This window comes from Tenrec ecaudatus, chromosome 7 (genome assembly GCF_050624435.1).
Source record: "Tenrec ecaudatus isolate mTenEca1 chromosome 7, mTenEca1.hap1, whole genome shotgun sequence".
In the NCBI taxonomy this organism is placed as follows: domain Eukaryota; kingdom Metazoa; phylum Chordata; class Mammalia; order Afrosoricida; family Tenrecidae; genus Tenrec; species Tenrec ecaudatus.
Window position 1 is genome coordinate 76230068 of NC_134536.1, and position 11900 is coordinate 76241967.

The 11900-nt window shown below is 42.6% G+C and overlaps 1 protein-coding gene across 1 annotated transcript in view; it reads right to left on the reverse strand.

Annotated features, from left to right (window-relative positions):
* The window catches only part of KLHL32 (kelch like family member 32), a 172833-nt gene extending 161664 nt beyond the window's left edge, over positions 1-11169 (reverse strand). Inside the window, exon 1 of the mRNA XM_075554015.1 lies at positions 10996-11169. Within this exon, the coding sequence (XP_075410130.1) occupies positions 10996-11166 (171 nt within the window). The 5' untranslated portion in view covers positions 11167-11169. The remainder of the gene's footprint in view (positions 1-10995) is intronic.
* Between the last annotated feature and the right edge of the window lie 731 nt (positions 11170-11900).

Consider the following 11900-nt stretch of genomic DNA (forward strand, 5'->3'; position numbering starts at 1 on the left):
TCCCTTCACCCACGCTGCTGTTGTTTGTCCCCCTGGGAGTGGACATTGCGGGAGTTACATAATCACTTGTCAATTTGAGAGGATTAAGAGTGAAGGGGTGGAGTTTAGCCTGTCATGCAGTTCACAACTTAAGACTTCATTTGGAGACAAATAGCTTGCTGGAGGTGGGACACATTCTCACACCCTGCAAGACATCACTGACAATGAGCCTGGTGGAACTACACTGATGCACCCCAAGCCCTGGAGCTGAAGGAGCCATGTGGAGACCCCTGACAGCACTTAGATGCTTCCACTGCCAGTGGAGTCACAAGACTTTCCATCCACTGGCCTGTGACCTGCCTGCATTCAGCATCACTGCATGTGTTTCATGAGTCCCAAGAGGAATTTACTGATTGGTATCAGACATACTGCCTAATATTGGACTTATGGACTTGATCTGGCCTGGGCTGGGATGTTTCCTAAATATTCCATTGCTCTTATACATAAAGCTCTTTCGTATACGCATGTGAGTGATTATGAATTTGTTTCTGTAGTCAATCCAGACTAACACAGACTTCAATCATGTGATCAGTTCTCCCATTTCTCCCCCTTCTCTCTGGCCTTCCCCCTACCCTCATGGTATCACTACTCCAATTATTATTCCTGAGGGGTGTATCTGTCTGGATTCCATGTGTCAAGAGTTCTTATGTGTACCTGTGTACATGTTCTGGTCTAGCCGGATTTGTAAGGTAGAACTGGGGTCACAATAATTGGAGGGGAGGAAGAATTAAGGAACTTGTGGAATTTTGTGTGTTTCGTCATTGCTATACTGCACCCTGGCTGGCTCGTCTCTTCCTGTGACCCTTCTGTGAGGGGATGTACAATTGCCTACAGATTGGCTTTGGGTCTTCGCTCCAACCCCCCTCATTTGCATCGATATGATTATTTGTTTTGAGTCTTCTGATGCCTGATACCTGATCCTGCTGATACCTCTTGATCACACAGGCTGGTGTGCTTCTTCCATGTGGGATTTGTTGCTTCCCAACTAGATGGCCACTTGTTTACCTTTGAGCCTTTCAGACCCCAGATGCTATATGGTCTAATAACCACATTCGCTTATGCCCTCATTTGACTCTAGGGATCATGTTGGGAAGGTGAGCACCACAGAATGCCAGGTTATTAGAACAAAGTGTCCACGCATTGTCTGTCTGCTCCCTTGATACTGCCCAGAGAAGTACATGTGCATAGACCTATATCCCTATCATTAGATGTTAATATATTTAAGCATATACAGGCCTATATTTATACCTTCCTCTTTTTTTGTATGTAGGAGACCAACCGTCCCTGGGCTGCTACAAGAGACTAGCAGAGAGGGATAGATAAGAAACAGCTTTACTTTGAGTGGGGGGAATGACAAAATTGCACTAAACAGCTATATTGTAGCCTAAATTCTGCTGTTATTTATACCTCTTTAAATGTCTTTTGCCTCCTAGTTCTTTCCTCTAGGTTCTTGTACTTTTCTCCTATCCAACTATAATGTGCAACCTTCATTTGGCTCTCAATAATTCCTCTTGGCTACATTATACTTGATCAAACCCCACCAGGCATTCTAGGCCCTCCTTGCCATTGATTTTAGATCTCTTGTTACTCCTTTGTCCCTGAGTTTGTTGGTGCCCCCATCCCTGTCCCCTCTCGCTCCCTTGTCCCCCTGGAACTGACGTTTTCTCCTCGGGATTATTTATCTTGTTTTCGGGATTATTGTTTTTTCCTTGAGATTTTTTATCTTGCCTATCTTATATAGACAGACATGAAGAAGAGAACAAAAAGGGCCTATAAATAGTTCTAGGTCTGTCTGCTGACCCTTATGTGTGTTTTCCGATCAAGTCTGATGAGGTGCCGAGCCCTGCCCTCCGACTCTGAAGTCTATTTTCGGGATTGCTTGGGGACTTCATTGTTTTGCTCCCTTTGATGCTCTGTCACGCTCCCTTCGTGTTTCGCTCTGGTGTGGAGAGAGGGGTGGGGGATGGGGTGCGTAGGGTGGTTTGATTGGGAGCAATTCCTGCACCGTGTCTCCAGTGCTGTCTCCTGCAGCACTGTGGGTCAATGAGGGGGTGTCATGTTTCTTGGTGGGATCGGCCCTCATAGTCTTCTCTGTGGCATCATTAAGAATAATGGCAGTCATTATTATTTTGGTTGTTATTGGTTGACAGTGTCAGAGGGGAAAAGAGGGATAAATATGAGGTTTCAAGACCCCAAAGATCTTTCTAAATCCATAATCCCTATTATACTCTTACACTTATTTGTCACATATGTTTTCTCTCCCACTAGACATTACATTAAAATGTCTAGAAAATAGTAGGTATTGACAAGTTTTTATGAAATGACAAAATTATTTCTACTTACATAGTGTATATTTATCTAATAGTCTTTTGTGTTGTTTTGGAGCACAATGATTGGCACACATAGTTAAGAGCTTCACTGTTTACTAAAAATCAGTAGTTTGGGAAAAAGACTGGAGACTGACTTCCAAAAGGTCAGTCAACGAAACCCTGTGAAGCACAGTGGACGCTGAAACAGTCAGAACAGACTCCACGGCCATTGTTTTTAATGCTCTACTAACCAAACAGTGATTGGAGAGAGGGATTAGAAAAGTATGTGGCATACAGATCGCTTTTTTTATCATGAGCTTTATTCCTTTCTTTTGAAGCTAAACATTTCATAGATGGAAATACATGGTGGCTCAAAGGGAAAAGATGTACAAATATTTAGCTTTTCAAAATGTCATATTTGAATCACTTTACTAACACATACATGAAATTATGTTAGACATTTAAGACAACTGCTTCCTTGGCCAGCCAAAAGAACGTAGGTGTTCAGGGAGAGACAAACTGGGGGAAGAAACGTTACACAACTGTGTCCAGACACCACAGGGAGGCCCACAGCCAGAGCACCCAGAGGAGGGCCCGGTAACCAACTGTCCTCTCGCTCACTGGGCTGCAGGTGGAAAGTAAATGAAAGGCTGACTCAGCCCTGCTTCTGTCTCTCACACTCGAGATAGCAGGTCCCCGATCTCTCCCGCCAACTCTGGCTCAGTGCTTCGGCATCCATTTTTGTTGTTGCTGTAAGGGGCCATACAGTTGGCTACACCCCTCGTGACCCTGTGCACAGCAGAAGGACACACTGCACGGCCTGGCGCCACCCTCACCATTGTTCCGATGCCCGAGTACACTGCTCTAGCCACTGTGTCCATGCGTGTTCGTGTGGGCCTTCCTCTTGTTTGATGCCCTCCCCTTTTCCCAGCATGGTGTCCTTCTCCAGGGACTCGTCTCTCCTGACAACATGGCTAAAGCATGTAGGACAAAGTCTTCCATATTTTGTTCAAGGGTATTTTGATATACCATCCCAATTATGGAGTCCTAGGGACACAGCGGTTACGAGTTAGGCTGCTAGTCACAAAGTCTGTTTTTCAAAACCACAAGCCAGCTCCAAGGGATAAAGATGGGGCTTTCTACTTCAATGAAGAGTTACCGTCTGGGAAACCCAAAGAGACAGTTCTCCATTCAGCACCATTGCATATGCTGCGTGCATCTAAAGAGAATTTATGGACTAGTATCAGACATATGGTCCAATGTCAAACTTATGGACTTGATCTTGAAAGGGATGTTTTCTCAATATACAATTGCTCTTTTATATAAAGCTCTGTCTTATATTCATATGAGAGTCTATGAATTTGTTTCTCTAGTCAACATGGACTAACACAATCCATAATCCATAATTTTTTTGCAGGTACAAATAGAAAGTTCCAAGATCTTATAAAAGTAGAACTACATATATGGCATAAGAACTTGGGGAGGTGACAGAGAATGGTCAGGGTCTTTGTGAAAGAACACTTGTCTATGGCAATAAATCACAGAAGAAGAACGCGAGTAGAGAGGTGAGTAGAGAGTCAGAGGTGGAAGGAGAGGCCATGAGCAAGGCTGCAGAGTGGAAAGGCCCAAGGTTGGAAAGAGTGTGTTTGAAGGACATCGTGGCTACAAGGTCAGAGGAGCAGAAGGGGGAACAAAGTGGGAGGTGAGTAATAGTGAAATAGTATGAAGATACACTGCGGGAGTCTGGAGACAACTACTGAGGGGCTCTGGAGGACCTGAGCAGGGGAGTGAACATACACAATAGTCCGCATGGTAACATTGAAAGGAGACAACCAGAGGCTACTGGAAGGTTCTAAGCAAGAGAAAAGGAGGCATCAGACTCAGAAAACAAGCAGAAGGGAAAGGATGGAACCAAGCAGTTCTTCTGATCAGGTGCAACCAACTGAACCTAACATGAACTATCTACTCTTCACACCAGGGTCCAGGCTTAGTACGACAGGAATCGCAAGCCACTCCAAAAAGTGAAACTGCTAACACTTATGAAAGGTCTATTGTGTGTCAGAAGCTGCACTTAGTACTTAATACACTCTATCTCATCTAAATCTCTATAGCAACCCATCCTGATAGATAGGATTCATTATCAGCAATCACAAGTGAGAAAACATAGGCTCATGACTTACCGGTGCTCATAGATAGGAAAGAGAATCATTAACCCAACAATCATTCATTAAAATGACACCTAGTCCTTTCCAGTCACCATGAGAAACAACAGATAGAGGCCCTGTTCCTGCAGTGAACCCAGGTCTGACTCCTAAGCTTATTCCTTGCTTTTGTCCCTCTTAGAAAATAAGTCTAATTCAATCAACATTTGACTAAATCCATCTTGTGTTTATACTGTTGGAATTAAGCCCAATTTTCTAAAATCACTACTACTTGGCCAATATATGTGTATTTCCATGTTCTTTTCTTTTAAAAGATGACTTTATTGAGGACTCTTACAGCTCTTATAACAATCCATACATCATTGTGCCAAGCACATTTGTACATATGTTGCCATCATTATTTTCTAAACATTTACTTTCTATTTGAGCCCTTGGTATCAGCTCCTCTTTTACCCTCCTTCCCCCACCCTCCCACCCTCTTGAACCCTTGATAAATTATAAATTATTATTATTTTCTGTCTTGAATTCTGTGTGTCAATAGCCCTTATCTGCACCAGTGTACATGCTCTGGTCAAGCCATATTTGAACAGTAGAGCTGGGGTCATGATAGTGGGGGTAGAGGAAGCATAAAGAACTAGAGGAGAGTTGCGTGTTTCTTCAGTGCTGTACTGTGCTCTAGATGGCTTGTCCCTTCCTAGTGTCCCGTCTGTGCGGGGATGTCCCGTTTTCTAAGAAGCCACGATACTTAGTGCTCAACTGGAGCCTTATTCATAGCTTAAGAAAGAATGACTGATATTAACTTCCAGACTAATATAAAGCAGCATTTTATAGCAACATTTGAAACTTATCCTTACTCTTAATACTTCTAGCTTTCCTGAGTCAGAACATAGCTTGTCTTCAAAACAATCTGCCAGATAATACGAGAGTAAAAAGTACAAAGATCTAATTTATATCAAAATATTGACTTACCCTGAACAAAGTACTCTAGAAATAAATGTTCATAAATAATTTTCCTGGTTTTAATATTTAGGATATTAATAATTGAAATATATATATAATTCAGGAAAATTAAAATAGTACTTGACTCGTTAAATAACTATTCACTGAGCCCCTACTAAATACAAGGCAATATTAAAAGTGTTGTAAGAAATTCCCGACAGGATCCTGTTTTCAGACAGGTACAAAGTAAGAGCTAAGACAGGTGTGTGCGTGTGTGTTAGTCAGGTACTGGCAAGTCGGTCTGACTCGTAGCGACCCGTGTGAAACAGAAAGAAGCACTGCTGATCCTCTGCCATCCTCACAATTGCTCTTAGATTTGAGCCCATTGTTGCAGCCACTGTGTCCGTCCATCTTGTCCAAAGATCTTCCACTCTTTTACTGCCGCTCCACTTTACCAAACCTGATGTCCTTCTCCAGGGACTGGTCTCTCCTGAGAACATGTTCGAAGTACATGAGAAAAGTCTCACCATCCTTGCCTCGAAGAAGAATTCTGGTTGTGCTTCTTGCACAAGAAATGTGTTTGTTCTTTTGGCAGTCCATGATGCTTTCAACGTTCTTCACCAGCACCAGGGTTCAAATATAGATTTGGAAATTATATTGGGAGACTGACAGTTCTCTATTTGCCTCTTGTACTTCTGCAACTTACATATAATTTCTCTTTCCCTCAGGTGAGTCAAAACCTAAAGCATAGGAACCTTTATTAAACAAAACATGAAGCTACTGTTTCTTGACATCTCCTCTGGCTGGGTCTTCACACTTCTGAAGGCAGAGTTTCCATCTCGTTAACTCTTTCCAAAAGGCTTCTAAGACTCTTCCATTCACATCACGTCAAAATAGCAAACGTGGTATCCTCGAGGGACTCAAATCATGTTTTTTTTTTTATGTGTTCTTTGAGCTTGAGGAACAAAAATAAGTCTGCAGCAGAAAGAGCAGGGTTGTTGAGTAGAGAGGCTAAGATTCCCCATTGACATTCTCTTCAGAAAGCCCTTGTCAGCCTCAAAAACACACGGGGCATTGTCATATGGGAACAATATGCCTCAGCCCAACTTTCCTGGCCTTGTTCTCGCCAATGCAGTTTTCAATATTCTCCTCATAAGCCCCAGTGATTGCTTTGTGTCTCTCAGGAACATGTATCAAGATTCACCATTTGAAATCCCACAAAGCGGACAACATAATCTCGGAACTGCCCCACCCCACCCGCCGCGCGACTTTTATTAGCTAGGCAGATCCCCTTGGAAGTCACTGATTCAGTTGGCACAAGATTAAGGCAAACGAAGTGCCGAGAGAACATAGCAGAGCGGCTCACTTTACTGGGAGTAAGCCTAGGCATGTATGAACTAGAATTCTAGCAGCAACACTTTCGACTCACCTTTTATTATAAGCATGGCCCTGATTGCCCTTTGTTCTTAATTCTCTATTCAAGGATGCTTCTATGGAAAACGACATCACAAGGCAAGGCTAGTTCTGCCCTCAGAAGCCTTGGGCAGGCTTGCCGATAGTCCCGAAAGACTAAATTTCTTTTTTTCTAGCAAAGGGCAGACGTGCTTACTGTACAGTATACTAAAGATAATGTCTTCCTCAAGAATAGGTTTACTGCCCATTAGAAATGATTCTGTTTCCCGAAACTTACGCTCTCTTTTCTATAATGCAACCCACCCTATCCAGGTGCCTCTGGCTCTCTTCATGTCTACTGGTAGAACACACTCAAGTAGCAGGTGCAAAACTGCTGAGGCTCTGCTACTGCTATTGCCGTCAGTAAGAAACTGTCCTTTGTGTCTGCCCCGAGTCTCATGCCTTCCACCGGCATCCATGAAACTATGGCAGGCTAACTGGTAGGTTGGAGAGAAGATGAAATCTATTCTTCACAGTTCTTGACAAGTTGCAAAAATGGCCACCTTACTGTATGCATTCCCTTTGGTACCAGTGAGTTGACTTCCATGTCAACTTTAGGCTTGTTCCTGTGACGTACTGAGCCAGCGAAACATTAGTAAATGTCACCGAAGTAGAGGTTTGAAAACCATTGTGCGTGAAGTTTTGCTCTTTTGCTGCACGTGAAGAAGCCGAGGCTAGCTTGTTGGATAATAAGAAACAAATGGATCCATTTCAACTATTTTCCAAGACAACAGACATGCGAATAAGGCCAGTTTAAATCACCCAGCCCCCTGCCAATCCTTCAGTTAACTGCTGGTGTAAGACCGAATTCAACGCTGACTAGCTGAGCTGGTCAGACAAGAATAACTTTCCAGTCTCTATGCTTTAGGGCGGTTTTCCATTCAGCAAAAGCCAATCAAAGATAAAAGGCACAAGACAAAAATCTCCACTAGTATGATATCATAAAAGAATCGTCTGGAGGACTCAGTCTACAGTACGTCGAACACGGAGACTCCGGCCCTCAGCACAGCGCCTAGAAAGACCGGGACGTGACAACCATTCCAAATAGCTTTGGTGTTCCTTCTGAGCAGTCTGTATACTAGTCGCTTACTTTTCACCTCACAAGCAATGTCTGAAGTTAAAGTGACCATGTGAATCCAACAGGCTTCATGATTTAACGAAGTACAACTTTGTCTCTGAGCAACAGATGTATGAAATTCAGCTCTTCTACTTAACATCTGGCAGACATTGGGCAAGTCATTTAAATATACCGCACTACAGCTTCATCTCCAAAATGAAAACAATAATGCGTACTTCACTGACTTTATAACATAGGATTCATAAAGGAGGTACTCCCTATGTATGCATAACCTACCAGAATATGGGGCCCATTGCTGGAGGAGCAATGAAACACCCCTAGGAATGGTGGTACTGTGCACACCTGGGGTCACCATGGGTTGGAACCAACTCAAAGCGAGGAAAACAACAGCAGCCATAACAGGGTCAGGTGCGAACAAAGGAAATATGTGTGCGTGCCTGCACTCTCTCTCACACGTGCACACTTGTATAAAATCAGACCATTTCCAAACAGCACATGCAGAACCCAACGGGGAGAGATTAAGAGCGAAGTGAAGCGCCAATTATATAATAAGCACAAAACCCCAAATATATTTGTTTCAAAACCTCCTGAATAATGTAAGCTTTCGGGAAGATCACTGCCTGACAGTGTGAGGCGAATAAAGTGTATCATTACACTAATGGAACGGAAAGGTCACTTACAGATTTTCTGCTCTCAACTTGGTGGTTTAGAATTAAATTCTTACTTTTTATTTTAGAAACAGACATTTAAAATGATTACCTTTATTTCCCTTATGTTATTAGGTTTCTCACTTTTTTTTAAAACATTTTATTAGGGGCTCATACAACTCTTATCACAATCCATACGTATACATACATCAATTGTATAAAGCACATCCGTACATTCTTTGCCCCAATCACTCTCAAAGCATTTGCTCTCCACTTAAGCCCTCTGCATCAGGTCCTCTTTTTTTTCCCCTCCCTCCTCTCTCCCCCCTCCCTCATGAGCCCTTGATAATCCACAGATTGTTATTTTGTCATATCTTGCCCTATCCGGAGTCTCCCTTCCCCCACTTCTCACTTTTAAAAGACTTTTTAAACAAAGACTTTCTTTTGTGAATTGGCATCTTTGAATACTCTCTGAAAATGCTCTCTGGCAACTGAGCAGAGTTAATAGTTTTCCTTAAATATCAAAATTAAGCTTATTATTGGAAATATCCAAATAAAACTAATACATTGTTCAAAGATCTCATTAAATTTTAGTACAATTTTTAGGCTTTGCGGAGAATTTTTTTAATCCATAATTTTATACTTATATTTATATTCCAAATTTTTTCGCTATTTTACACTATTTCATTCTACAGTTATTATCTAATGACTAGTGGACTAAAACAACACCAAAAAAGAATTTACTTAAGAATTAAATTAATGTGTACTCAGAAATTATTATTTCAAAAGATTCTAGCAAATAACTTTCAAAGATTGTTTTACTTGTTTTCTTTTCCAAAGATTAATTAATTAATCTCCAACCATTTCATCAGCGTACAGTGCACACAAAATATAGTTCACCAGTCAGTCACATTCATAGGAGTTGGCAAGCATCACCACTCTCAACTCTAGACTATTTCTTCTTCTTGCTATTTGTTAGCTGTCCATTTCTCCTGCCATGTTCCTCTGAAACTCTGACAACTATTAACTGTTGTCTACATAGGTTTACCTAGCCTGGGTTTCATATGCAGAAAAACATACAATATCAAAACAAAACACAACTTAGAATAAGGGTTATTTGTGGGGGGGCAGTGGTGGGAGGTGGGGGATAAAAGGGAGCTGGTGTCAGGGAGTCAAGGAAGAAAAAGAATGTTTGGAAACCGTGGTAGCAATTGTACAATACTGCTTGATGTGATTGAACTATGGAATGATGCAATATATGTACTAACTCTCAATTAAAAAATAAAATGAAAACAGTAGTAACTATGAAAAACTGGAACCATTACACTTTGGATCAAGAGTCTTATATGCTTGTAGAAGAAGACTAGCATTTTGGTAAAGTATCAGACTTGGAATTCAATTCTAGACTTCACACATATACACCTGTGGTTTCAGAAAAACTATTCAAGCTTTGAGACTCAGTTTCCTTATTATGAAGAGGTTATTTTAATGCCATATGCCTTGGTTATGTTAAATGAGAGATGCATCAGAAGTTCTCTGTCCATCACTTGAATTATAGTCAATGCTATGTAAATTCAATTAATTAACTTTAGCCATAATTTGCACCTTCAAAATGCAAGGATAAGACCTTGTAAAATTAGCTGCAAGAAATCAAACCCCAAAGTTCTAGAGACAAGACAACACTGTGTCTTATTCAACCACAAAGACACCATAAACCAAACACAAAGGTCCACAAAGATGCAATGACATGTTCATGTTTGGGGTACAAGGAGAAAGGGTTAACTAAATAGCATGTGTGGGCAAGTACATGTCAGAAATAGTATATAGATTTACAGATGCCTTAAAGGTTGGTGGTTCAAACCTAAACAGCAGCACCGCAGAAGAAACTCATCGTGACAATCTGCTTCTATAATCATGAGAGCCAAGAACACCTTATGGGGTCATTTTACTCTGTCACACATGGGGTCTCCATGGACTGGCTCTTTTGTAAGCTGTTTCTATCGTCTCCAGAAACACTCGTCCCCAACCTACACACCGCTATGGAGCACTGCAAGGCTATATTTCCTGTGGTTGTAGAAGAGTCGCGTGCCCCTTGGCTCAGCTGCAAAGGAGGGGCTTGCTCTCCATTGAGGGACATCCGAAAATGCAAAGGAGGGGTTTGCTCTCCATTGAGGGACACCCAAAAATGCAGCTCGGGGAGGTTCCAAACAGGGAGGGTCTCACATCCCATTCTGCCCAAGATGAGAAACATGGCATTCCAACACTCACAATTCTGGGGACTCCACCTCCCTGGCCTCTGGTCAAGCTCAGGAAGCCTTGCCACTCTTGGTTCACTGCTATCTTAAGAGTCACAAGCTACCACGACTCACCCTGAAGTAGTCGCTGCAGGCTGCTAGGACGGCCTTGTGCGCGTGGAATTTCTGTTCCTCGGCGACCAGGGTGACGTCGCAGAGGATGCCATCGCTTCTCTGCTGATTCAGCGCTGCCAGAACACTATCGTTGTGGGACTCGGAGTGGCAGAGCCTCTGGCCCGTCAGCATATCTTGAATACTGCAAAGGAAAGCGACCAAGTCAACCGCCTGACTTTCCATAGGCCTGAGTGACCGCCCCTTCTCTTCTCATCGCTTGGGCACTGGCAGAGGGATTGGGATGGCTCTGTACTATGCGCACAGTGGACGGTGATCTCCCAAGTCCCACTCTCTCACGAGCTTCTTGCTTACCACTGTTCTTATTCTATCCCTCTGCTCTGGATGGTCTTGGTTCATGCCCATCTCTCTTCTACCAATGCATCTCTTTGTAAGTTTGTGCTTGTGGTCCTGTCCATCTGTATCTGTATATTGGTCCATGTCTGGGGTCCCTGTCCTCCAGTGTGGATTCCTCTCCATATAGAGTTTTTTCTGTATGTGCCTAGAGTGTGTGTGTGTGTGTGTGTGTGTGTCTAAGGTGCTGAGTCCTACAACTTGGCATTACATGAATGGGACTGGGGCAGGTTCTCACTGTGAGCACGGCCTTGTGTATATTCATCACGGGATTCACTAGATCAGGATGACTCACCAGAGATACCAGAAGTTACCATGTCTGCCTACAAGTCCTCATGCTCCATCCATAAACAAAAGAAAACTAACCAAGCGTTGACTAGGAAACAAGGGATGTCCGTAACCAGTCCATATACAGGGCAACTAAACTATAGTTGCTGTTGTTGTCAAGTGCTATTGTCGGCTTCAACCCATAGCGACTGCATACACAACAGAGCAAAACACTGCACAGTCCTGAG